This window comes from Pteropus vampyrus, unplaced genomic scaffold (assembly GCF_000151845.1).
Source record: "Pteropus vampyrus isolate Shadow unplaced genomic scaffold, Pvam_2.0 Scaffold95, whole genome shotgun sequence".
Taxonomy (NCBI): Eukaryota; Metazoa; Chordata; class Mammalia; order Chiroptera; family Pteropodidae; genus Pteropus; species Pteropus vampyrus.
Window position 1 is genome coordinate 1,213,367 of NW_011888876.1, and position 27,749 is coordinate 1,241,115.

The 27,749-nt window shown below is 47.1% G+C and overlaps 1 protein-coding gene, 1 long non-coding RNA gene and 1 pseudogene across 8 annotated transcripts in view; all 3 read left to right on the forward strand.

The window, feature by feature from the left end:
• Positions 1-638: 638 nt before the first annotated feature.
• LOC111742460 lies at positions 639-5,841 on the forward strand. Of its 4 annotated transcripts, XR_002781332.1 has the most exons (5): positions 639-1,758; positions 1,838-1,935; positions 2,604-2,756; positions 4,158-4,355; positions 4,706-5,841. It is a non-coding gene; the product is annotated as an uncharacterized LOC111742460 (long non-coding RNA). The 4 variants fall into 4 exon arrangements; XR_002781331.1 differs by having other exon boundaries at positions 639-1,935; XR_002781334.1 differs by lacking the exon at positions 2,604-2,756.
• A 12,881-nt stretch (positions 5,842-18,722) lies between these two features.
• The window catches only part of WDR34 (WD repeat domain 34), a 16,568-nt gene continuing 7,541 nt past the window's right edge, over positions 18,723-27,749 (forward strand). For 3 of the 4 annotated variants that reach the window (XM_011364179.2, XM_023533001.1, XM_023532999.1), the window contains exons 1-2: positions 18,723-18,923; positions 26,783-27,031. In XM_011364179.2, coding sequence (XP_011362481.1) covers positions 18,738-18,923; positions 26,783-27,031 — 435 coding nt within the window. In that variant the 5' untranslated portion in view covers positions 18,723-18,737. The remainder of the gene's footprint in view (positions 18,924-26,782; positions 27,032-27,749) is intronic. The other variant, XM_023533000.1, reaches the window with a different exon arrangement.
• Positions 23,161-23,276, forward strand: LOC111742523 (annotated as a pseudogene).

Below are 27,749 nucleotides of genomic sequence, written 5' to 3' on the forward strand. Positions count from 1 at the left end.
GGCTCGCGCAGCCTCGCCATTGGCTGGGGCGCCGGGACGAGGGGGCGGAACCGCGACGAGGAGACACAGGGCCTGGCGAAGAGGCGGGAGGAAGGGACGCGGCGACGTACGGGCCGGTCCCCCGCGCCGCGCTCCCCTCCCCCGCTTTCCCCTTCTCCAACCCGACCCGGGACATTTGCGCGCTACGGGCGCGCGGCGGCTCGAGAGGCGGGGCCTCGCCGGGCTGCGCGCAGGCCCCCCTCAACCCCCCGGGCAGGCGCATCACGTGGTGGCGGAGCGGCTTCCCTTCTCCGCGGGGCGCGCGGGAGAGGGGCGTTCGCAGCCCCCCAAAAGTGCAGGCCTCGCGGTAGCTTGGCTTCACATCGGGACCCAAAAATACATCCACCACCGGTTCTGCGCCCTGGGACACTGCTGGGGCATCCCGCCCCGTGGAAGAAAGGCGGCATCTCCATCCTATTTTCTAGATGCTGCTATTCCGACCACTCAGGCTCGTTCGCAAAGCCCAGCGCTGTCCAGTCCACTCACAGGGCCTTGTCCTGGCTTTGAGTCCAAGCTCCGCCCAGCAGGCTGTGCGCCCTTGGGCAAGTCACTTTCCTCCTCTGTACCTGTTTCTAGTATAAAATTATAAAATGCAAAAAAACGGCTGACATGGGAACGTTGTGTCAGGGGTGGCATTTAAGCAAGGCGGCCCTGAAGTGGAAGTCCCCTGAAGGCAAGGAGATGCCATATTTTTGACCCAACTAAGTGCCTAATGCTTGCAAGAAACGCTATCTAATGCGCTAAGCGCCAGTCGGAGCAACGTGCTGCGTTCTTCTCGTTGAGGTCACACAAAAATGACCTATGGGGTAGGCGGTATTGAGTTCGTTTTGCTCAGTCAGAGATGACAGGACCAAGAGGGCCTGCTTTAGAGGTCAAGTCTTCCTCCATTAAGTAGAGCCAAGTCATTTCCGTTTAAATAATGCTTTCAGGTAATAATACAAAAGCAACACGCTCTACTCCTGCCAAGGTTCCAAGACATGGACCACGGAAGGCCTGAAATCTCTCCCTAGGTATTTGTAACCAGAATTTGGGATTGGATTATTTGCCTTCCAGCAGGCACATTCTACTTATCACATCTTAAAGCTCAAGCAGTGTCTTTAATGTTCAATACAGTCCGTGGTGAGTGATCGATAAATGTTAAATAATTGGCATACAAATCTCATGGATACAGAATACAAAAACCTTGGGACTTTTCCCCCAAACCCAGAAATTCGTCTAATCCTTCCCCTCCAAACCTGATTTGAGTTCAGGTCAATTCATACACATCTCAATTGCACAGGCTTAAAGGGAGAGTAATAAATGTTTGACGACCAGCTCCCAGAAGAGAGAAAAAAACGCACAGCAAAAACCCTGATTTGTAGCATTTGCTGATTTCGATGGCGTATGAATACGCTCACCATGGCCAATTTTCTCCTACCACTGTGATGCCACTGAACATAGGACCGAAGAAGTACCAGGGTCTAGTGCACTGCAAAGCATGTCCCATGGGCCACAGGCTGTGATAAGCACATGCATTTTCTCATTTAACCCTCATAAAATAGAAGGTAGGTACTCATATCCTCATTTCATAGATAAACTCAATTTTTCTCTTTTTTTTTAGTGAAAGTGGCAAAGCCAAAGTTCTAAACCAGGCTGATGCATGGAAAAGCCCCTGCCCTAACAGTTTTCCCATTTTGTGACATGACTTACAGTAAGATGTACATTGGACATCCAGACCTGGTACGTTCCTAGGCACAAAAAGATACCCTTATTGAGTACGATGCGACCCTTATTCTTCTATTTTTTTCTTTAAATGCAGGTGCACTCCACTAAAATGAGTTCGTGACCCACAAATGAGATGAAACAGTCTGAGAAACACTATGCTGAGGGTTGCTGCTACACAAAGCCTGCTCACAGGTTGGTACCACTAACCCACAGCATCTCCTATGTGCCTGATCTACCTGCATCTCTCATGCATCTATCTGGCAGAGGCTCCAGGGAGCCCTTCCACCATCCTAGCCCTTGGCATCATCCTGCCCCTCTTCCTGACTTTTCCCACAGCAGCTTCTCAAGATGAGTGCAAGGAGCACACACTAGGAAGTGGAAGAGAAACAGAAAGCAAAGGGCAAGAGTTTCAGTAAACAAGGGAGTGGCATGGACACACCAAGAGATAATTCACCCACGGTGCATTATTTCACTGGAGTCTCTTCCAGCTCTAACATTCTCTCCTTAGCCTCTTACCTCCCTCTCTTTCCCAGCTTCCTTTGAAGGAGAACCCCACAGTTTAAAAATCAGAACAGAGAGATGCTACTGTGCAGCAGCATCCCAAGATGACTAGGAAATCTTAGCTAGGATGGCCTTCAACAAACACACACACACACACACACACACACACACACACACACACACACGCCTCTGAGCCTCCACAGCATGCTGCTTGTTGTGAGGGCTGATGGATACAGCAGTGCTTAGCACTATGCCTAGCAGATCAGTGCCCAGTGAGTGGCATAAGCTGATACCCGAGTCTAGGTGAACCACCTCGGAAGGACTGTGGTTGCACCTTCTGGTCCTGTTAACTCTCCCAGGCAGCTAAATGGAAGGAGACCAGGAAGACTCGTCTACATTTTGCTGCTCACAAGTGAGAAGGAATTTACTACCCATCTCAAGAGCACAGATTATGCGTCACCGCTGTCTTAAATGTTTTACTTCTACTTACGCCTCGCGGTAAAGCCTAACAGGTATTTTTGAGCCCATTTTGCAGAAGAGGAAAGAAACAAGGGTCATGTCACTTGCCCAACAAGGTCACACAGCCAGACAGAGCTAAGTTCCAAACACTGGTTACCCAGCTTTACCACAATGGGACGTCAACTGGGCAGGTCCATGCATCCCTTCGGACCAAGACCCAGTCAAGTCAGACTTGCCTAGAACCCAGCAGATCCATAGGGGCACTTCAACGAGGACTCCTTGTCCAGTACTCCTTCCAAGAGCATGGCTGGACCTCAGCCAAGTCAAAAATTAGAAGATTCCCAGGCCCCAAGCCCCTCCCCACTGAGCCGGCCTATCACATTTTCCTAGTGCAGTGCTAGTCCGCCTTCCACCTATCCAAACCCAGCCCCCCAAGAAAGCCTCACCACATCCCCACTCTATCAGGGAGGCCTAATCCCCAGAACAGTCCACTTTATGCCTGGCTCCAAGCTGTGCGTGTGCAAAAGGTAATCCTCACCTCCGATAATAGTTAATAGTGGGGAGGGGAGTAGACGTGAACGCAAGAATTACAATGTCATAATGTAGGGGCCAGGCTGAGGGGACTCCGAGCCCAGCAGCTGTGGCTCAAAGGAGGATGCATGCAGGAAGCGACTTTTCAGCAGAGAGCTGGGGAGCAAGGAGACTCGCACAGATAGGGGTAGGGAGAGGAGCGATCGGACAGAGGACAAGTGGGTGTCCGGGTCTAGAGGTGAGAGCAGAGCCCCAGCAGGTGAAGAGAGGTAAAAGGTGCTGGAGGGAGCAAGAACCTGGAGAGGTCCACCCGGGACCAGGTGGGCAGGGCCCCAGAAGTCTCAGTAGTCTATACCTCGAGGGCATGGGAAAGCAAGGAAGAGGGTTTCAAGCCAAGGAGTCACGTGATTGGCTTTGCTCAGGCTGGATGGGAGGAGGAGGAAGCGGGAAGCAAGACGAGGAGGAGGTGGCCAGAATTATGGGCAGGCAGCAGCTCAGGAGCAGGAAGGAGGTGGAGGGATATGAGAAGTTGGGAGGTAGAACCACCAGGACCTGGGGATCTGACGGGATGTGGAGGGGTGAAGTCAAGGAAAGGGGTCACATGTGTCTCCCCAGCCTCAGATTGGCTGGTGGTGTCCCTTACCAACGCAGGGAACCCAAAAAGAAGCGTTTGGGGGCTGGGAGACCAGCTCGGTAGGCGCCGGAGTGGGGGCAGGGACGAGTGCCCACGTGCTCTGGGTCTCCCAGTTTTACTCCTCCGATGCTTCACTAAAAGCTAATCCACTCCCCCCGCTATGCTTACAACCCTTCAAGGGAGTTTGGGGTCACATCTCCAAACTCTCAGAAGGGACAGGATCGGGCAAAGAAAAAAATCACTTAAGAGTCGATCCTTGCAAATCCCTTGAATCTCCAATAAAATGTAGGGGACATACCTCCCTTCGGCAAGTCCACAGAGGTCGCCGGCTTCTCCGGCTTGGGGGCAGGAGGCTGTCTCGGTTTCTTCGTTTGAGGTGGGAGTGAAGACTGGCGTTTGGGGGCCATGCCGTGAGGAAAAGTCGGAGAGCCAGACCCAGAGGAAGATGCGCGGCTGGAAGAAGCTCGGAGAACTGAGACTGCCCCAGGTGACGGAGGTTTAAATCCGCCCTGGAGCCGCCCTGCCCGGAGGGGATATTTACATGACAGTGGGACACACACCTCATTCCCCCTCCCCCAGCCTCTTCCCTTTCACCCACCCTCCAATCAAGATCAACTTCTCTCCGTCGCTCCCAGCACTTTTCTACCCGGCCTTCTAGGCATTGAGTGGGCGGGGGAGGTGTTTCCTTGTGGGAAGCAATCTGTCCTCTCTAGGACCCTCCTGGTCTTGACTTGAAACCACCGGTGACCCAACCCCCAGCCCTTTTCCACATCCTCTGGGTAGTGCTGTCCCCAATGAGAACGTGTCCTCTTCTTTTTTTTTTCATTTGGCTTCCAGAAAACTTAAACGTGACCTTTCCTCACATCAGCCTGGAACATTCTTCAGTCCCCCCAAACCCCACTGCTGTGTCTGGCTAACTCCTTCCCAACCTCCAGGTCTCAGCTTGGAGGGATAAATGAATATTGAAATAAAAGATTCTCAATCAAGAATTACAGAAGAAGAGAGGAAAGCAGGTACCTTTGAGAAGATTCGGAGTAGCCATTCATTCTTCGCTCATTTCAGAAAAGGACAGAAAGTTAGGAGTTTGAAGAACCTATAGAAAGCATCTGATCTGAGAGTCACAAACCCCAATGCCTTTTGAGCCCTGTCAGGCAAGCAAGTGGAATTTACAACAGCTAGTGGAAGGCAAGTTGGTTCAACCACAACCTTGAAATTAGCCTTGAAACTGCCTTCAAGAGACTTAATCTTGTTAACTACGCTGCAGTCCAATCCCAGCCTTGCTTTCTCCCATCTCCATGTCATCTTCTTTATATCCCCTTCTTAATTTCAAATGCATAAAAAACCTACAAAACTATTATTCTCAGGAGCATTTGACGTCTTCCTCCCTGGTATATATCGTCAGTTTGGCTCAAATAAACTCATAAAAAAAAATTTTTTTTAAAGTTCGTATAACCACTCTGGAAAATTGTGCCAGCTCTACCAAAGCTGGACTGATGCCGAGTTACTCTGTCACCCAGCAATTCTTCTCCGGGCTATACCTCCAATGGAAATGTGTACCTGTGTGCTCCAACATATGTAATAAGTGTGTGCAAGAATGTACATAACAGCGAGATTCATAATAGCCAAGTTCAGGAAACTACACATGTGTATCAACAGTCAAATGAACATGTTGCAAGATATTGAGACAAGAGAACAAGATAAAACAATGAAACAAATGAACTATACGGCTCCGGGCCAGTGACATGAATGTAGCCACAAACTCAATGTTGCGTAAAAGACAAAAATAGGATAGGCATTTGTATCAAGTACAAAAACAGGCCAAACTGATCTATGCTGTTGGAAGTCTTGAATGTGGGTACCCTTGCCTTGGGGCAGGCCGTCACTGGAAGGGGGCATTTGGCCTCTGGAACCCTGGCGATGCTCAGAATCTGGGTCTTGCTACACCTGTGTCTTTGATTTGTGAGCCCCGTGTTGTCAAATCTTTGGTTTTTCTTTTTTCTTTTTCTTTTTTTTGTCAAAAGGAAAGTTTGTTAGAAAAGGGGTAGCGCTCCACAGACAGAGCGTGGTCTCCTCTCAGAGGGAGAGAGTGAGAGGGACCAGATCTTTGGTGTTTCTAAAGAGAAGCCAGAGATACACATTTTTTTATGTGAAATCTCTGGATTTTAAAAACTGAGCAACTAAACACTTGAAAAACATACTTTGTGAACCTAATAAAACATGAGGTCAGGCCACTTTCAGCCTATGGGCCATGGGTTTGCAACTTCTGAGATAGTGCAATGATTTTCTTTCGTTTCTGTTTGTTTTTCCCCATTAATTACCTTCTTAACAAAATAAATCTCAGGCATAAGTCAATTATGTCAATACCGGTAAAAAGCGGAGCTCTTTCTGGTGGAAGTCCCCACCGTCATCTCTTGCCATCCTCTACTCTTTCTTTCTTTGTCAGCTTCTGAAAGACATTGGGCTTCTTTCTAAGACATTTTGAAAGTTACAGTGTCTTGGCTATACAAACAGGCAAGCTGAGACCTGAGAGGAGTGAGTTGCCTCAGGTCATGAGAAAAATAACTGAGTTATAGCTGGAACCAGGATTGTGGGGTCACTTTTTGACAAGCTTAAGTCTCAGTGTTGACATCTGTAAAATGGATGGTGATAATACCTGCCTCTCTGTTTTAGGATTTTCAATCTGAGGACAAAAAGGTCCTCTTTTCCCTGTTTTTACTCCCAGAAATTATCCAAAAACAGTATGGGAAACAAAAATGAAAACTTTCTTGAAACTGGGAGTCTGCTAAACCCAAAACCACAGAACGATTAGGTGGCTGGATAGCCAGAGCAGTGGAGGAACAGGATGTGTGCAGGAAGAGAGAACAGGTGCCCTGGCTCCTGGTTTCTGGGCGTATCAGCAAAGGATGCTTCTGGAAGCAGAAGGGCAAATCAAAACCCCTTGCTTGTAGCAGCCAGAACAGGGAGTTCCGACATGATGCTGTACTGGGTCAGTTTGGTTCCTAAAGCAAAGAAGGGGCTAAACGAGGAGTGGCCCAGAGGAGCGTCATAAAACAAATACAAATTAGAACTCCCTTGAGATACCATTTTTTTCCAACTCCAACATGAGATCTAAAAGTTTGGAAACACTCTACCTGGGAGAGGTATGAGGAGAGGTCCATACAGGGTAAGTGGGTACAACCACCTTAGAGGGCATTTAGCCACAAGAATATATCAAAAGTACAAAACACGTACTGTTGACTCAGAAATTCTCCTAATAGGAATGTATCCTACAAATTCATTGCTCAACTGTGAGATGGCACCTGTTTAAGGTAACTTGTTGCAACATTGTAAAAGCAAAAGATTGGTAACAACTCCTTTAGGCTTCTGGAATGCTCTGCAACCGACAAAACAAGTATGGAAACAGAGCTATGGTAAGTAAAAACACACAAACAACGACAACAAAAACAATGTCCTAAACCAAGTAATTACCATTTGTATTAAAAGGGGGGGGGGGCGTAGAAAAAAATACAGGTTCACTTGTTTGCCTGTATATCTAGAGCACAAGGACTTCACAGACGGACCCCCATGAAGGTGATGACTCAGCCATCCCTGGGAAGGGGTGATGAGAAATGAGGGCTAGGGTTACAGGGGAGATGTTTCATTCTTTCCCCTGCTGTACGCTTTGAATTTTGAACCTTATGAGTATGTTACTTTAAAAAATGTTACCTGAGCTCCATCCAGTATTTAGAATCACTTAACTCACCTAAGTACAGCACCCGCTTGGCACATGTCTGCTTACATTCAAACATATCAGACCCCACCTTTCCTTTCCTCTACAGTTTCCAAATTTTTCACTTCCTGGATTCCCAGAGGTGTCATAGTGCAACTGTGCGACTCTGCTCCATTCCAGAATCTGTTGCAAGCAAGGTGGGGGCAAGGCAAATGCCTCCCTCCACCCCACCCAAAAGTTGACAGACTCAGGATGTTCTGTAACCCTGAGGCCAGGCTCCCTCTGGAAACCAGAAGTTTCCAAAACATCCAAAGCACCGTATTGTTTTGTTATCTCTGTGCACTGTAGGACAGCTATAAACAGCTACCATTTATTGAGTATTAGCTGTATGAGAGGCGTTCACTAAGCATTATCCTTTTGAACCCTCCCATCGACCTTTTCGGGATATTATGTCCTTATTTTACAGTTGGGAGAATCAAACTAAATGAAGAACCCATACTCAAAAAATCTGGCCTCAAAAGGATAGAAGAGTCAGGATTTGAACCTGTGTCTTTCCGACTCTCCTGCATCACTTTTTGCCTTAATGTGACACAGGAGGATTTCTACACAGAGCCTCATTGCCAGGTAAGCCCAGAACACACCAGCACTTGTCTCCCAGTCTCCTAGAACCCCAGGAGATCACCTCTGACCATCTCCTGGAAGATTTCCCTCCACACTTCTCAGCACAGAGGAAACCCTAGGATGGAAACAACCTTTGTCATAATCGGGTGCCAGGCCTCGGAGAAGGCACTTGGTTCCTTTTTCTTTGCCCCCACACTGTGCTCTGGCTCCTTACTAGTCATTAAAAAGTTATAATAATAGCATTTTAATTAAAATTTAGAAAATTAAAATAAGGCAAAAAAGATTATACTGTTTCCCACCCTCAGGAGCCAGCAATTACTAATATAACCTACCTACATGAGCTGCATAATATAAGCCTTATGTCATATAACATATTCACGTACGTTTAAAACAACGGGGATCGTACTACAAAATTTTTTTTTTCCCCTTCTTTAATTCCCTCTCTCTCCCCAACTTTCACTCCTGAATTACGGATGTTGCCGTCTCCCCTTAAGAACTGGATCTCTGAAGGCGGGGCGTCTCCTCCCACAAGCTCGAGGCGCACACCCTGGGCCTGGCTCACCTAGGGCCTGGTGGACCCCGATACCTTGCGCACCTGGGACCTGGCACACCCAGGGCCTGGCGCACCTGGGATATGGTCCGTGGCACCTGGGATATGGTCCGTGGCTCCACCTGGTGCAAACCCAGGACTTGCGTGTAAAGCAGACGTGCTAACCGCTACACTATGGAGCCCTCCCCCAAAATTGGTTTTTAATCTAATTTTCCCCAGTAACAATTTTCCTTCAATGTCTTTTCACGCTATTCGATATTCTCTCGTGACATTTTTCACTGCTGCATTGTTTTCTGTTGGGTAAATGTGCTATAATTTATTTAATTAAACCTCGACGATGGTTGTTTAAGATGTTCCTACTATTTCATTGATATAAGCAATGTTGTGATGAATATCCTAGCAACAAAATCTTGGCACACATACATGGTTATTTTTTTAGAATGGATTCCTAGAACTAAGATCGTTCTGAAAAAGTGTGTAAGGTAATAAGAGTCTTTAACATGTTGCTCATTGTCTAGGATTTCTCCTGTAGTGTTTGTGTATTTCACTGAACCCTGCCCAGTTCTCAGAACTTCCAACTTGGTGAGTGGAAATTTTTATCTCAGAGTAGGTAGTACTAATGAGATAAAACGGGTTTTGGGGTTTTTTTTGTATGCTTCTCGACTGATGTTATCGATTCTTTTGTAAATTTCCCATTTGTGTCAATTTGTTCGATTTCCTATTGAGATAGTTTTCTCTGTTGGTTTATAAGTGTATTTTATATATTAAGCATATAAGCCTTCTCTCTTATTTATTGCAAAATATTTTTCTCTAGATTGTTATTTGCTTCTCATTGTCTTTTTAGTGATATTTTAATTTTGGGGGAGACTCACTAAAGTATTTTATGTTTATGTAGTCAGGGATCTTGATTTTTATTTTTCTTGCCTTTGGTGATGCTTAGAGAGAACTCCTCCATTCCAAGATGATGTAAATAATCACCTGTGTGTTCTTCTAATATTGGTGTATCTTCCTTTTTAACCTTATAAGTTATAACCTACCTGAATTCATTCTGGAGTATGATGTGAGACAGGGATATAATTAGACTTTTCTTCCCAAATGATTGGCCAGTTGATCCAAAACAGTTTTATTTTTAACCTGATATGTATTAAGTCTTATGCAAAAGCTTCAGTTAAAAATGATAGCAAATGTAAGAATGGGTGGAACATGAGCAATCTCTCATTGAATAACTTTGAGATTCATAAGGTTTAATTGTACTCTAATAACTGTTTACATATCACTTTTTTAAATAGAACCGGTGCTGCAATTCATAATGTTGACAAGAAATACTGAAATTGACCTATTAAGAAGAAAATTTGCTGACATACAGCCATATTCATTCAATCAGTCAGCATTTATTGAGTATCTAATACATTTCAGACAGCAATAATTATGATAAGTTCTTTGAACAAAATACAGATAAATTAAGTCCTCCCTAATAAGATGGCATTTGCGCAGAGACCGCAAGGAAGTGGGGAGGTGTTGCGACCATCAGGAACATTCTAGACAGAGAAACAAGAAGGTCAAAGCCCTCAGGCAGGAGCATGTTTTAGGAGAAGCAAGGAGGTCAAGTTGTTAGAATGGGGTAACAGATGGGAGATGAGATCGGAGAGTGTTGGAGGCCCCCCTTCCTATGAGACTTGTGGGCTGTGACAGGGTCTAGATATTTCTACATCGGGCATACAAAATTCAAAGCTGATGAAGACATACCTGTGTCCTGAGAGAGATCATAGTCCATGCCAAAAACTGTATAGATATGGACAAAATTCAATAGGAACAGAGAAAACAGAACAAATAAATCTACTGGCAGAAATCAGAGAAGGCGACGTTTAAGCTGGGTCAGTAAGAAAAAATGGGTGAGATGAGATTTCTTTTCTGGGTGATGAAAATATTCTAAAGTTGATTGCGGTGATGTTTGCACAATTCTGCGAATAAACTGAAAACCAATGAATTATATACTTTAAACAGCTGAATTGTATGATATATGAAGTGTATCTCAAGTTGGGTTTCTAAGTAGAATGGACATACATTTTAAATACAAGGTAGAGTTGGTTTGGGGAGAGTATTTTCGAGGAGTTTCTCTCTTTGACAGATGAGAATTTCTTTGCTTTTGAGACCTTGAAAATTTTAAGGAATTGACAGCTCAGCCTTTGACGGAATGGATATTATATGTTGCCAGGCGCTGAGCTAGGCCTTAGGGTTACAAAAATGAAAACGATATGCTCTTTATTCAGATCTCACAGACTAGGAGAGTATGTGTGCTTGCAAGGATGTGAGGGCAACACTATTTACTGAACAACTGAAGTATCCACTCTCCTTTGACAAACGTTAAAACATATATTTAAGTCTATTTCTGTACTTGCTATGAGGTTGAATTGATATCTGTGATGATTCCAGTATCAACACTCTTTATATTATTTTACTCAGACAATTCCTCTCTCTCTCTCTTTTTTATATATATTCTTTTCATCGAGGGGTAATTTACATGCCATATATTTTACTCATTTTAAGCATACAATTCAATGGTTGTTAGTAAATTTATAAAGCTATACAATCATTGCCAAAATTTCATTTTAGAACATTTTCATCACCTCCAAAAGAAACCTCATGGCAGTCCCACCCCCAGCCCCAGGCAACCACTAATCTACTTTTTGTCTCTATAAATTTGCCTTTCCTGGACATTTCATATAAATGGAATCATACATGTTGCCTTTTGCATCTGGCTGTGCTTTATCTATGTCTTAATAAGGGTGTGGAACCTGGCTTCTCTCATTATTCTTCAATTCCAGGAAATTTATTGGGCGTTCTTACAGGTTTAGTCTTCCACATCAACTGGAACAAAAGTCATGTTTACAACTCATTTTATGAATCAAAAGAGATCACCCTGCTAAATCATTTACAATCATGTGCTGGGATACGTTCTGAGAAATGCATCGTGAGGCGATTTTGTCATTGTGCGAACATCATAGAGCACACACACACCCAGATGGTGCAGCCTGCCTAGGCCATGTATACGGCTTGTTGCTTCTGGGCTACGAACCTGTATAGCATGTTACTATACTGACTACTGCAGGTAATTATAACACAATGGCAAGTATTTACATATCTAACCATTTCTAAACATAGAAAAAGTACAATAAAAATATGGTATAAAAGATAAAAAACGGTACACCTATATTGTCTAGGGAGGGCCCTTACCATGAATGGGGCTTGCAGGACTGGAAGTGGCTCTGGGTGTGTCAGTGAGTGAGTGGTGAGTGAATGTGAATGAAGGCCTAGGACACGACTGTCCACTACTATAGATTTTAGAAACCCTGGACTCCGAGGCTACACGAAATTAATAAAACGACATGTGATTACATCAAGCACAAAAGAAAATGACGCAATCAGCAGCCGTAAACAGGAGATGTGTGTGGCTGCGGGCGTAACGTAGCATACTGATTTACAGCAAACCTTTGTTTTTATAAGTAGAAAGACTACATCCTAAAATCATGATTAAAAGTACAGTATAGTAAATACATAAACCCATAACACAGTTGTTTGTTATCACTATCAAGTCTTATGTACTGTGCATAATTATATGTGCTATATTTCTAGAGTACCTTTGTTTACATCATGTCACCGCAGACACGGGTAAGTGCGTTGTGGTCTATGGTAAACTGAAATATCGTTATGTGGTGCATACTGTGTTTTGTCTCTGAATAAATCTTGATTCTAAAAATCAAGTCCCCCTTCGAAGACCAGAGGATGTTTTTATTTGTTAAGGTCTCTCAGACTAAAGAGATAGTTCCGGAAGTTGTTATCACACTGAGTTAAATTGTAGCCCCAGAATAAAAACAGTATAACTTTACGAGGTAACTGATTGAAGGGCACTCCATATTTAAGTTCTGGTTTGCTTCCTAAAAACGACAAATCTACATCCTCAGCTGTGTGGCAATCAGTCTTTCTTTCCGAGCCTCAGTCGCTATCCATATAATGAGGGCCGTGACACTTACATCTTGGAATCATGAACTTCCCCTTGCTTTACCTCCGCTATCCACCTATAGGGTGACACCAGCCCCAAACATAAAGAACATGTGCAGAACAGGCACTGTAATCACGGATATTGTTTATAAAGCTCTTTCAGATATCAGATGCACTTAATCGTCACAAGGACCAGATGTGACGAGTATTGTTATCACCCCACTTTCTGTGTATTCATTCGAGGATACGCATTTATTGACGACCTACCCTGGGTGAGTAGCGGCCTGGCGTGGGCAAACTTGAGGCCAAGGAGACAATGGTCCCAAGCTCATGGCAGTGTGGAAATACACATGCCACAAAGCAGGAAACAAAGTGCGTGCGTAATCCCAGAGTGTATTTGTGTATACAGTCTCAATGCTCAGAGTGTAAATTCTAAGTTGAGAAGGCTGCCAAGAAGGGTTGCAATGGAGAATTAAAAGGGAGGCCTCTTTCAATCAGGTCTTTGGAGAAGTTCAGTCTAAGAAGACTCATTCTCAGACTTAAAAAATAGGAAGAAGCCAACGCCTCACAGATCTGGGAGACAACTGTTCCAGGCAGAGGAAACTGAGGCGCAGAGAGGGACAGGAAGGGCACGAGGTCGCACAGCAACTGCACAGAAGAGCCAAGATTTGAAACCCTAATGCCAGACGCCAATCTCCTCTCCGTGACATTCTAATAAACGATCATTAACTAGCCTATTAGGCTCATAGGCAGCATGTCTTAAGAAAAATTGCCTTTGCTTAATCCTGGGTGGATGGGTGGCCGGCCATGGCTGGGGTTCGACCCACAGCCAGGCTTGTGAGTGTGGGAGCTTCATCCCATTGTCCTTCCCTTCCTCCCTCCCCCCTCCAATTCCAGCTCTGACAAAGCTGTTTTAAAAAGTTCATTAAGGCTCCTTTGTCTTCAGTCCACCTTTGAGCTGGGGCTTTTCCGGGTGGGGGTGGGTCACTGCCTGAGCCCAGCCGAGGCAGAAGCTGAGGGGCAGAGAGAGGGCGGAGCAGGCAGGGACTCTTGGGGCCTGGAGGGACCGTGTTCACCTCTCAAATGATACGTTTTCCTAGAGTGTTCCCTTTCCATGCTTTGTTTCTCTTCCGGTCCTTGGCTCATTGTAGGCATTCAATTAATATTTGTTGAATGAAACAGTTATTTGTGCCTTTCCATGGGTGAGGCATGAGGCTGGGTTCGACACTGCTTCCTTTCCACTCCGCTCGCCACCTCCCCAGTGGTGACCATGTCCTCATCGTAAAGACCAAGCAACTTCCAAGCTCTTTTCACCCTGTAATTATGTGTGTGCGTCAAAGCTCGGAGTGTAAATTCCAAGAAAGCAAGATTGCTTGGTGGCGTCGCCTGCTCCCAAGCACAGTGTCTGACCCAAGGGAGGTGCGAGATAATCATTTGTTGGGTGCATGAATGAATGAATGAGTGAATTAATGAATGGCTGGTAAGGGTGCCTGCTGACTTTGAGGTAACGCCTACTGCCCAGAACTGCATGGGATTCTCTCTTCTAAGCGCCTATTATTTCACGGATACTGCCTTTACTTTAAATAGTTCTGGAATTCTTCTTGAGTAAGTAAGTGGCTCTTAAAAGATGACCCGGGAAATCCCAGAGCCCACCAGAGAGATGATGAGTGTAGTGGCGTTCTCCTGGGCTGAGGACATCTGGTTAGTTACAGCTCACTCTCCACTCGGCAGCCAGGCATCTTAAAAGACGCAAATCCGATTAAGTCACTCCCTAACGGAAAGCCCATCAATGGTTTCCTGGTGCCCTGGTGATAAAGTCCAAACTCCTTGTCCCCTTAGTACCTGTTTGATCTAGCCCTGTCCTCCTGACGCATCAAGGCACCAGATTGTCTCTCGCCTTGGGGACTTCGTGGTGCTGTTTCTTCTACCTGGAACACTCTCCCCCTCTTCCCACTTCTATCTCTACCTTTAAGTTGTCCTTGCCAAGCTGACTTCTCTCTCTTCAGACCTCAGCCTGGAAGCCCTCCCCTCTTTCACCCTGACTCCCAACTGCACAAAGGCCCTCTGCTGACCCCACTTCCTTGTCCATCACCCAGAGCTGACTCACAGGGTATTGTGCAGCTGCAAACTCATTGAGGGCGGAAACCATCGCAGTCTCCAGAACCTAGCACGGTACCTGGCTCATAATTGGTGGCAGCTTGGGGGAAGGCAGCACTTATTTGGATGGCTGTGTGTGTGTGTGTGTGCGCGTGTGTGTGTGTGTGTGCGCGCGCGCGCGTGTGTGTGTGTGTGTAGAAACTATCCTGTGGTCTGGTGGTACTCTGAACCAATCTTTCCCATCTTCCAAGGCCCAGTCTCCCTTGTGTGATGTCCCTGATCCCCTATGGCTTGGTGATAGTAATAATGTTAATAATTAAGAAGTAGTAGGTACTGATAACATACTCGATGCTGCTTTGTGTGCTCGCGCTCCAAGTGCTAATTCATTCGGTCATATTTCAATCCGATGAGATAGGCCTCAGCATCCCAATTTTGCAGACAAAATTGAGGCACAGAGCGATTTAAAGGAGCATGAGCTTTTGAATCAGGCAGTTCTAGATTTTAATCTAACTTCTACCACTCACCAGCTATGCACAAACTTGGGCAAGAAACTAAAGGTCTCTGAGTCTTCTTTCTTTCCTATATCTGTAAAATGTGGTCACAATAATACTTAACCTATCAGGATGTTGTGGGGATTCATGCAAAGTACTTAGCACATGGTGAGAATATAGTAACACTAGAAGGTGTTATTATATTACAATTAGTTGTTTCATCTTTGGGGGGATAAACATTCAAAAGTTGAGTCACTAAATAGAACTGAATGTTCATAAATTGCTACTAGGGCTTTAAAATAAGGATGCTGTCTAGGGAATATAGTCAATAATATTGTAACAACTATGTATGATGCCAGGTGGATACTAGATTTATGGAAGGATTGCTTGTAAGTTACATAAATGTCTAACCACTATTCTGTATGCCCGAAACTAATATAATATTAGATGTCAACCACAACTGAAAAATAAAATTAAAAAAGACAAGGCTGAAAAAAAATGGGGATGCCTTCTGTTTGACTCTTGCAAGAGCCTCCTCAAATGTAACTGAATATTTTCTGAACACACACTGAACTTCTTGTGCAGTGAGAAGTAGAGGTAGGAAGCAGAAGGCTTCCTGGAAATGGCCTGATGGGCAGGGTGAGGCCCAGTTGAGGTTGAAAAGGGGCTCTGCCCTGCCTGTAAGGCAGGAAACTGAACTTACAGAGGCTAGATGCTCATTCAATTAGTTCTTATTGTGTGCCAGGCACAGTGCTGGGCTCTGGGGACAGTTGTGGTCCCCGGGTTGGTGGAGCTGACCCACTGGGGCAAAAACAGGCATCATGACCTTGTTACTTAATTACAATTTTGAAAAATGCTTCAAAAAAGAGTAACTCCGTCCCCTGAGAGCCAACTACAGGGGCTTGGGATCTGGTCCCCTGAGGAAGTAACACTTCCAAGGAGGCCTGAAGGTCAGGAAGACAAAGAGGAGCCTCCCAGGTGGAAGGGAGGTAGGGGAGTTTGAATTGCTGTCAGGGTAACCTGGAATGGGCCAGAGGGCCTGTTGCTTCATGATGGGAGAATGAGGGCTGGAGAAACATGGCAGGGCCCCTTGCTGCCCTGGGGCTCCTCCCCTTTTTCCTCCTTTGGTGAGCCCTACTTTCCCTTTCAGACTCCACCTCCCTGGCATGTGTGCAGGCTCAAGACTTTCCCACTCTGGAAATGTTTCTCCAATTGTCTCGCCCCACTGAGGAATAATACTCCCTCCAGCACAGCTAAGCACTCATCTGTTCGTCTGTTCATTCATTCATTCACTCCTTTCTTTTCACATGTAAGCCACATAAAACTCATACACTACAAAGAGAGAAAAATAAAACTTAAATTATCCAGAGGTAACCACTATCAATATTTTGGATCTATTCTTCTGGGTTTTGTTAGAAACATATATTGTTAAAAACATACAGCAGATCCTGTTAAAAACAGGATCTGCTCTATGTAAATTGCATTTTATAAAAACTTCAATATGCTGCAAACATTTTGCCACCCTTAAATATCTATAGAACAGCAGTGTTGATGGCCACCTGAGATTCTATACCATGTCAGAAATACACAACCAAAGGCCTATTATCCATTCTTTTTCAAATATTTAGTGAACATCTGATGCGTACCACAACTTCGCTTGGAAATTTAGGCTGACAGCAGGATCAGTCACTATCATCATAGTAACAGTTTTAAATGATGCGCTGCTGAATATTCTTGGGGCTCACTTCTGTCCAAATCTATAATTGTTGACTCAGGAAAAATTCCCAGAAGTGGGATTTCTAGATTAAAGAAGAGGGATACTTTAAGGTCAAATTACCCTCCAGTTAGGTTTTACCAATTTACACTCAAAGCCACTAGTTGTGTTTAGCTTCTCAATAATGTTTATTACTTTCTCTACTTCCTCCTTTCATTCCTAAACCCTCTGCAGGCTCACTTTTGTCCTTCACTACTCCACCGAAATTGTCCTTGCTAAGGCAACCGATATCATCTAAAATGCCAATTTCAGTAATTATCCACTTTCTGGCCTTATCTTTATTGACTTGTTTGAGCCGTTTAATACCTTGGACCTTACCAACACCCTTTTCTTTCTGAAATATTTCCTTTCTTTGGTCAGGTAAAGCAAGTCCAGTCTTACTAGCCTCATTTTACAACTAGAAATTCAAGGCCCAGAGAGGTACCAAGCCTAGAAGAACAGAGGACCGTTTAGGCTTCATATCCAGGTCTTTCAACACCTGCAGCCATGAGTTTTCGAGTGTGATTTTTTGGAATCCTCGGTGATGTTTGCAAATTCTTCTAGCCTTAAGAGGGCCCCATAAGGAGAATTTTTGTCTGGTCCTGCTTTCTTCCTAGGAAGGAATTTCTATAGCACTTAATTTACAGCGCTGTCACTTGTCTAATTGGTCCTGAAGGCCTTGGCTGGAACAGGGTTCTAATGAGGACTCGGCCATGAGGCGATGCTGAGGGGCCCCTAATTGGGCAGGTTTCCATTCCTGAGAAAGGAGGGATAGGAGGAAAGCAGCCCAGAGGACCTGGCCGGGGGATTCCTGCTGAAGAGGCTCAGAGCCGGGCTTTGGGCTTAAGCAGACCTATGCGGGTGTCTTCGACAAATGCAATGTAGGCTTTATTGGGTGACCTGGGACAGTCACTCCTCTGATCAGCACCTTTATACGACATAGAAGAAGAGTTGCTTCTCTATAGCGTTGGTTTGAGGATTTAGATCAACACATAAAGCTCTGGGCTCTTTGTCTGACACACGGTGCACAATCATTAACTGACAGTTATTCGGGACTTTAATTTCGATTTAACGACACTTTTTCTGCAGACGACCTCATTCGGGCCTTCCAACTATGCAATCACACTCTGGATCCGCATATAGATGTTTTAAATTACCATTCTACTGGGGCAGAAACAGGATCAGAGGTGGAGCGCTTGGCTTCGAGGTGGCCACCAACCGGAGCCGCGCGGTTCTCGGCTCTGCTGGGAGGACCTGGTTGCCCGGCGAGCCCTGCTCCCGCAGGTCCTGTAAGTCGCCAGCCCCCGGCGGCCGCAGCCTCCTGTCCTCGCCTCTGCGCCCGGCCGCTCAGCGCCATCTTTGAACCTGGCGCGGGTGCCCCACTTCCGCACTTCCTTCCTCCCTCAGAAGTAGCCGCGTATACCCCAAGTGTGCCCCTTCTGGGGATGGTGTATCCCAAACTGGTCATGCTTGTAGCATCTGCTGGAAAGAATAATTTAGCTCTTTTTTCTGGATAAGGAGGAGGCGGAGGCGCTTTGACCAATTCAAAAATGGCGCCCATTACTTCGCCTCCCCAGTCTTCCGCTCCGGAGGCGCGGGGGCGAAGGTCGCGTTGGAGTGCGACGGCGCGAGAGGGCGGAACCGTCTCCATGGCAACCCGCGCGCAGCCCTGGCAGCTCTGCTGGGCGCGAAGCTCGGGTCCTGTGGCGCTGGCGACAGGCGGGGCTGCGAGCGCGGAGGGGCCCGGGCGGCCGGGGCCGCTGCAGGACGAGACCCTGGGAGTGACGTCCGTGCCTTCGCAGTGGAGGGGCGTCCAGGGCATCCGCGGGGACACGGTGAGGGCCCGGCTTGGGGCTACGCGGGCGGCAGGGCGAGGGGGCACGCGAGGCCGCTGGACCAGGTTCTGGTGTCCCACCATTTTATACTTTATATTTTAATCCACGGGAACTAACCTTTGGGATATTCTCCTCCCAGTTTCCCAAGTCTTTGAACAACAACAGTTTTGTTTTGTTTTAACGAAACCTCTACAAACTCTGTTTTGAAGGATTTTGTCTGAACTACAGTTTTTAGGCATTTCAAAGTATCTTCCCTTTTAAAAAGTGACCAGACTACATCCTAAGGACTAGATAAGCCGGTTCTAGTGGTTTAATGGAAAGCACACAAAAGAGGTGCTTCGGGTGAGATGAGGAGCAGGGCTTCTGGGTGCCAGGTCTCCTGGGGTTCCCAGTGCAGACAGAGCACCTGCAGTGTGCCAAGAGCTGTCCTGGCGCTGGGATTCATCAGTGAATGAGCTTCCTCCTGGAACTGACACAGGGCGGTTTTTTGCAGAGGATAAAAAAATAAACAACTTATGTAATAAGTAAATTAGTAGTGTGTTAGAAGGTGAACAGTGCCATGGACAAGAAAAAGAAGGATGAGGAATTAGAAGGATGGGTTGGGGAATGAGAGGGTGAGTTGCAGGGTGGGCCTCATTTGAGGGAGTGACATTTAAGGACTTGGAATGAGTTAAGCCAACTAGAAGGGTCCAGGCCGGGCAAATCCACATGCAAAGGCTGTGGGTTTGGAGCAAATCTGGTGTGTTTGAGGAAGCAGGTGGGGCTGGAGAGGAATGAGGGAAGGGGAGAATGGTCCCAGGTGAGGTCAGAGGGTTAGCAGAGGCAGGTCAAGTAGGGCCTTGCTGGTCATTGTAAGCATGTTGGCTTTTGGTCAGTGAAAATGAGGAGCATTGCAGGGTGCTGCATATTTCTCAGAAGAGAAAACCGAGCTTAGCTTGTCATACAGGTGTCAAACCTGCAGAGACCGGGTCATCACCAACACCAGTGAGGTTTCCATGAAGTCATACTCGTGAGGACAGGTTTCTTGCCTTAGGCTAATAGTCTGCAGGTTTCAAGCCAGGATTTGACCTGACTTCAAAGCACTCCCACTTCATGCTGCATAGGAATCCGTCTAGTTAAAAACAAAGGCAGTGGATATTTTGGTTATATCTGTCTATCCTTACTGAAGGTAAATATATAATTCACATTCACTGGCCTTTAAAAAGAATACTTGAAGTAGCTCTTGCTGAAGATTCAGAGTTTAAAAGACTCCAGGCTGGGAACTGCTGGAGTCTTTTTTTTTTTTTTTTTTAACAGTGGCTTGTGAATTTTCTTGTAGGTAGTTTTAACCTTTAGGATTCTAAGAACTGATTCTAATACTGGAGATGTAAAGGCTTTCATCTGTGAGGGTGGTTCACTTAAATCAGCCTCCTGGCTCATGAAAGAGATTTTTTATTGTAAGAATGTTGCAAGGGTCGGAAGAAAGTGGTAAATTGCTTTTCAAATTAAATGTTTTCTCTTTCTAAATCTATGTATGTCCAAAATTTAGAAAAAAGCTGGATAAGCAAAAAAAAAAAATAGAAATAAAAATCACCTCATAATCTCTCATTCTCCAGCCATGTGGTTTATACCTCTTCCATCTCTGTTTTGTCTGTTTTCTTCACATTTTTAAAAAATGGAATCACATTGTGAATAACACTTTTTCACTTAATACACCCTGAACATCTTTCCATGTTAAAATTTGTTTTATAACTTTATTTAACCAGTTCCTTTTGATGGGCTTTTAGGCTTTTTCCAATTTTTCTCTTATCAGTAAACCTAGTGATGAGTGTTTAAGGTAAACTTTTATGCAGCTTCATAATTTTTTTGTTAAGTTTTTTTGGAAAAGTTGAATGTTGGTCTTTGCTGGGCCCATGTAGTATAGTGCAATATTGAGATGTATGTGGGATGTACATTCCAGAGATGGAATTTTTTTTTTTTTTTTTTAGTATTAACAGATTTGGCCTGACTTGACTTTCCTTGTCATACCTCGATCTGCACAGAAAGACCAGGTCCTGGACTTTGGTTGAAGACCCAGGCGCACAGACTGTTTAGTGGCTTGGCCTTGGACCAGTCGTGTGATTTCTTCTACAAATTGCTGATCAAGTTTGAAAGCCCAGTACTGTTCAGGGGGAGGGATTATGAGCCTTAGTGACCAGTCCTGCTGCCCGAGATAGACAGCTTCTAACCATCCCTCCTTGCTCCTCTGCTATTTTGCAAATTTGACTGGAGTGCCCTGAAGACTCTGAAAAGTGTGAATATCTGGGTCCTACCTTCAGCTTTTCTGGCTTAATTGGTATGTGGTGTGACCTGGGGATCTGGTTTTATTAAAACTCCCCAAGCCATTCTAATGCATAGCAAAATTTGAGTACCACAGATTTAACCCATTCTTTCCTGCAGAGTTACCTTCCGAAGCCCAATTCTGATCCTATCAGAATGTGGAGTGTATTTTTTCCTTTTTAAAAAATTGTCATAAGATACATATGATATAAATTTTACCATTTTAAAGTGTGCAATTCATTGGTGTCAAATGCATTCATAGCAGGCAGCTATCACCACTGTCTAGAACTTCTTCATCCATGGGATGCATTATTGGACACTCAGGAAGCGCTGAATTGAATAATTGTCTTGTGCTCTGTCCTCAGCGACAGGCTTCTGCTGCATCTCTTCTCACTTTGCGTTAAATTGAGCTGCCTACTACCTTCTTTTCCCTCTTCCTGGCCCCGCTACGACTGCCTGGTGGGTTCTCTGGCATATGGCACCCCCTGCTGGAAGGTGTTTTTTTAACCTGGGGTCTGGCCTTTTACATTTAAATTTAATTTTCAAGAATTAAATCTGTGGTTCTCAACTTTTTGGAGTTTATGAGACAGTTTTGATATTAGATTTTTTTCAAGGAACATGAGAAGGGGTTAAAATACGAAGACAACACCAAAATAGTCTGCAATAATTACAATTCAAAGGTGGTGTGACATCATAGTGTCTCCCAGCTTCCAAGAAAACATCGATTGTTGCCCTCTTTACTTGGTTGACTCTCAGCTCCGTGACGTCCTTTGAGTAGCTGTTTGCAGCCCTGACGTACTCAAAGGCAAGTTAAAGTAAACGAGAGGTTGTGGCTTGATGTTGCTTTGGGGTTCAGTTACTCCACATCTTGGAGGTCTCACTGGAGACAATTTAACTGTCCATATTGCATCACAAAACCCACTCAGCTCAACTTTGTAGCCAAGACACTCCCGTGGCACCGCATTTAACTTCATTAGTATCAAAATGTACTTCACTCCGGGTCACATTTGGGTGGTGTCTGCACTCCGGGTTTTCAGTGTGCGGATAAAGAGCCACCGAATTAGGTGGGGAGTCATCTCAGCTTTTGTCACGGCCGAGTATTCGTCAGGCCGAGTATTCGTCAGGCAGGTCTGAAGGGAAAGGAGGTGGAACGGGTTGTTTGGGGGTGAAGGGAACCTGAGGAAAGGGGAAATTCTGGGAAGGAGGAGGTGGGCCCGACTGGAAGTGGCAAGGTCAGTGACCAGCCACTCCCACACGGGCCAAGTAGTGTCCTTTGGGTGGGCCCTCCTTCAGCAGCCTTCCTCAGTTGCTAGGAAGGAACCTGCCCCCCAACCCAGGAGACACACAGGCCCCCACATTGGGGAGGCAGAAAGGGGGGTGGATGTGAGCACTGTGCACCTCGCAGGGAGGCTGAGTGGTGATGGGCCCTGGAGTGTGGCCATGCGGAACACAAATGTGGGGCCAGGCCCACCCACACCTGCAGCATTGGCGTCACCTGGGGGCTTGTTGGCAAAGCAAACTGCCCCACCCCAGACCCACTGAGCCGGAATCTGGGTGTGGGGAAGGAGGGAGGAGGCAGTAATTTGTGTTTTAGCGAGCCTCTGGGTGATTCTGGGGCCGGCTCTTTGAAAAGGTTGGTCTGGAATGGTCTCTGAGGTCCCTTTCTGCCTTGGAGTCAGGTGTGCCCCCAGGCTGGTTGGGAGGATGAAGTGAAGCCTGTGTTCAGAGTTTTCTGTGGTGGTTACTACTCAGGGTAGCAATGGGGGCGGGCCTTCAGCTGCACATCATCCCAGACCTCCGCTCTTGCCCTCTGTGTGGTGCTGTATTTCCTCATCCTAAACATCTTAAAGAGGGCGTGGTTCCATAGCCTAGGGGTTAGCACGTCTGCTTTACATGCAGAAGGTCCTGGGTTTGCACCCCAGTGGAGCCACATTTCATGGTCTACGGCCATGCCACCCTGAATAAGCCCGATGTCTGACCTTGGAAGCTAAGCAGGGTCAGGCCTGGTTAGTACTTGGATGGGAGACCACCTGGGAAGACCGGGTGCTGTAAGCATAAAAAAAAAAAAAAAAAATCTTAAACAGGGGTGTGTCTCACAACTGATATATGTTTTTAATATAGTTTCCCCCTGAAGATTTATCTTTGTCAGTTCTGAATTTCCCTGAGGAAACGTGATGGGCCCAGCCCGGGCTAGTGTCCACTTCTCATCCCATCAGTAGCCCCGGTCCTGGCGTTAGGGCCCAGCTTGTGGCTTAGGTAAAAGGTTTCTGAGCAACGGGCCCTTGCGGGGCGGGAAGATTCTCCGGGCGGTATCTCCTCACCTCTCTGGGCCTCAGTTTCCCTCATCAGCAGGATGTAGGAGTCCTGGAATTCTGGGTGCCTGCAGGCTCCCCGGTGCGGAGAGCTGGGCGCCCATGCTGGGCTCTGCTCCCCAAGTCGTGCCGCCTTCCTCCTTCCCTGAAGGCCGCTCGGGCTTCAGACTCGAGAGTACGGATCATCTTGGTTGGGGAGTTGTCCTGTTTCCCTCGGCCTGGCCTCACGTGATTAAAGCCTGGCCCCAGCTCCGCTGTCTTCCCCTGCAGTGCCTGCCTCCGAGGAGTGGGGCACAGGCTGCATCCCCAGCACCCCTAACACTCTCCTTCCCAGCACTGCTGAGGCCCGAGAAGCAAGGACCCCACTCACCCCTGGATTCTTCCTCTGACTTCTCAGAGGGCTCGTTATGGGAGCCTCACCCTCGCCCCAGCCACATGGCACGGAAGGCGCCACCCTATGTGCGCCTCGAGCCTCAGGACCTCATCCTCAGACAGGGAAGGGTCGGGCCAGATACTTGGGGCTTGAACCATGGGAACCAGCTTAGGTGTCCCAGGGCAAACAGTGGTGGTTTCCTGCTGATTCACAGGAGACAGCTGTGGGTGCAGTGTCCCTGGTTTTATGTGTTTTTGTTTTCTTCACATATTTTCCTCAGTGTTTTGGCATTTATTGTCGGCCTAAATAAGCAAGCAGCAAAGGAACGTTAATAGAAATACCTGAAAAGTTAAGAGCTTGCCATGTCTGTGGTTGTTTTTGTTTACGGTTGTGATTTTACATTAATTTTTACATTAAGACATTCTCTTAGAGACCTTACTCCGAGTTCATCTGATGTGATTAGTGGCCAGGATTTTAGACTGGGAGAGAACACCAAGACTGAGAGACAGTTTAGTGTCACGGGTCGGACTGCCTGGGTTCAAGCTCCATTGTGATCCCCTCTTTGCTGTGTGACTTCGGGTGAATTACGTAACTTCTCTGTGCCTCAGTGCCAACATTAGTAATGCAAAAATCGGATTTACTTTTTGGGTGGTGGGGAGGATGAATAAGATGCCGTGGGTGAAGCTTCGGGGACAGTGCTTGAGTTAGCACTTTCTAACTGGCATTTATAACCATCATCGTGCTTCCAGGAAATTTGAGAGTCACCCAGAGTCTCTTAAAATTTTGCCTCGGCATGAATACTTCTGCCCCCGTGCCCATCCGTGCATTCCTCAGTGTGCACGCTCCCTCGGTGGCTCCTTCAACCCTGTGGCCTCAAGTCCCATCTCTGGTCAGATGCTTTCCGGAGCCTCATGCCTGTGACCCCTCTGTGGACACCTGAGAGGTGTTCTGTCAAGGCGGTGTTCTCTCCCAGAATTTGCCCTCGCATTCCACTGGTTCTCAAAGCAGGGGCACCTGCCCCCTGTCCCCCCACTCCCCCCCGAGCAGCCAGAGAGGCCTGGCCCGGTTTCTCATCGCAGCCCTGCTTTCGGCCACCCTGTGGAAACCGCAGCTCTGCATCCTGGCTCTCAGACTCCTCACGGCCTGCACCTGGCCCGCGTGCCACCCTCTCTTACTTCCCACACCTGGGCACAGCGTCCTCTGTCCAGTCTCTGAATGTGGGACCTTCTCTGCTAAAAGGTTTTGCTCTGGTCTTTCCCCCCGCCCCGGCCCGGGACCCTCTTTTCTGCAGCTTTCTGCTTGGCCAGCTCCCTGTCCATCACACCTCAGCTCAAACGCCATCTCCCCGAGAGGCCGCCTTCACCACGCCCCCTGCTTCCTCAGCTGCTCCGTTCTCTGCCACACCTCTGCTGCACTTATCGCTGTTGGTGTTCAATGGGGTTGGTTGGTTCGTTGACTCGTCTACCCCCAAGCCCCATGTATGCTCCTCGGGCATCGGACTCTCGCATGTTTTGTTTTCTGCTACGTCCATGGTACCCAGACAGTGCCTGGCAAGTAGATGCTTAATAAATGTGTGTATGTTTGAGTATATACACGTGCAAACGCACATGCACGCATAGTATAAATAAACTGGCACTACATGCCAAACACCATGCAAAGTGCTGGGGATATAAAGATAGAGCAGACAGTGTTCTGACGCTGGAGGAACTCACAGTTAATGGGAGGCAGACAAGCAAAGAGAGAATTTAGTAGAATGTGGAGGGGAGCGTGGAGACAGGTGCTGAGCGCTCCAGGTCTAATGCGAGCTGCCCCCGAGTGGGCCCAGCCCCCTCCCTGCCTGCTTGCTAACTCTGGCCTGGTGCCCAGCCCTGCCCTGCAAGCCTGAGCAAGGGAACATGGGGTTTGGGGTCTTGTTACTCTGTAGGTACAGGTGCCTGGTGAGAGACACATGAGGCAGCCTCTCGTAGATGACAATAATCTCAGGGATATGGGGCCCTGCATTTGGTAACAATTGCTCATGACTGTAAGGGAGGCTGGCAGCTCCTGCCCTCATCTGATGTCTGTCCCTGTGCCCAGCTAAACAAGGGACAAGGAGTTTGAGACAGATGGCAGGGTGGAGAAAACCACCAGCTGGGGAGTAGCCTGCCTTATACCAACAACCTCATCACGGATCACAGGGGCACCTGGGAAGGTGCCCCACCTGAGGGGGCCGCCTGCCAGGGGAGGGAGAAGCCGGGGGTGGTCTGAGGTTCTAACGCGCCGTGTGCTGGCTGTGAAGGCTACTGTTGGCTCAAAGCTACCGTTGGCTCAAATAATGTCTTTTTGTTGTAACATTGATGCGATGCTGTAACACCTTACTTTTTTTTTTGCAACTTACCTTATATAGCAATTGACCTATAATAAAATTGGTTCCCTGATACATTGTTTAAAGTCACTTACTGTACATGACTTAGAGTTGTCAGTATCTTCAAAAAGGGCAGTCCCAAGTCCTCACCTAATAGTGTCACCAAAAGCCCTGGAGCAGGTGCTTACTCGGTCATGTGGCCACCTCTGAATCAATCATTTTGGCTAGAGGAGGGACCCAGTGCTCTGATTGGTCGGCTGGGCGTTGTGTATCCCCTCAGTGGAGCGTAGGAGAGGTGAGGGGTTGTGTCCACCCACACCATGCAAATTGGGTTCCTCCTAAGAAAAGTGGGCTAGTTACAGGAGGAAAGGGACAGTCTTTGGGCAGACAGAATGACCAGAGGGCCATTAGCCTGAGGATAAACAGCCATATGGAAGGTGAGTTATGCAGCAGAGGGAGGGTGAGCACCCTGGGCCGGTGATGCTAGGGGTTAGCTGGCTGGTGACTGCTGGGTTTTGATCTCCTTCTCCAGAAAAGTTGCCAGACGGCCAGCATTGTCACCGCTGAGGCGTCCACCCAGACCCGGAAGCACGCAGATGCTGAGGTGCAGACTGAGGCCCCCGAGCCAGTTCGCGTGCAGCCTGTGTCCCGGCATGACAGCCCCCGGCTTGCAGCCTTTCTTCAGAGAGTGGAGGCCATGGTTATCCGGGAGCTGAACAAGAACTGGCAAAGCCACGCATTCGATGGCTTCGAGGTGAACTGGACCGAGCAGCAGCAGACGGTAGGGACCGGGCTGGCCTGGGATGCCCCCCTCCTCTGCCTCAGGTTGAGCCCCTACCCACCTTCAAGCCTTTCTTTTGCATGGTCCAAATAATCACAGTAGCAGTCACAGTGGCAGCCCTCACTGAGCTCTTCCTCTTTGCCACGTGCTGAGCTGTTTTATAAGAATAACTCATTGGGCCTTCTCCGCTGTCCTGGAAGTAGGTACCGTTGTCATCTGCACTTTACAGTTGGGGAAATGGAGACTCAGTTGCAGGAACTCTGCCGGAGCTGCACTGAGTGAGCAGTAGGGGCAGACTTTGAACTCGGGCATCTGCCTTTGCATCTCATTCTCTCCACCGCCTGGCTGTGTCTTCCCAGGCACTGTGCGAGGAGGGCTTTCTCTGCGCTGTCTCCTTCACTCCTCAGGGCGACTGTGTGAGTGCTGTTACCTCCATTGTATAGATGATGCTCCAGGAGCCTAAGTGACTTGTCCAAGGTCACACAGTTACATCTGGCCGAGCTGAAATTTGAGCCCTGGTCTGTCTGGTTTCACTGCTGTGTCCCAGTGACTTCGGCATTTCTGAATCTTTCTGCACCCGAGGCACAGGTCAGAGCCATTACCTGTAACTTCAGTTGTCCAGTTGGACAGACAGACCCGGCTTTGAGATCAGGGAGCCTCTGAATGATGCTGTTATATAAAAGCCTCTTGGCTTTTGCTCCATGCTAGTCTGGGTCTC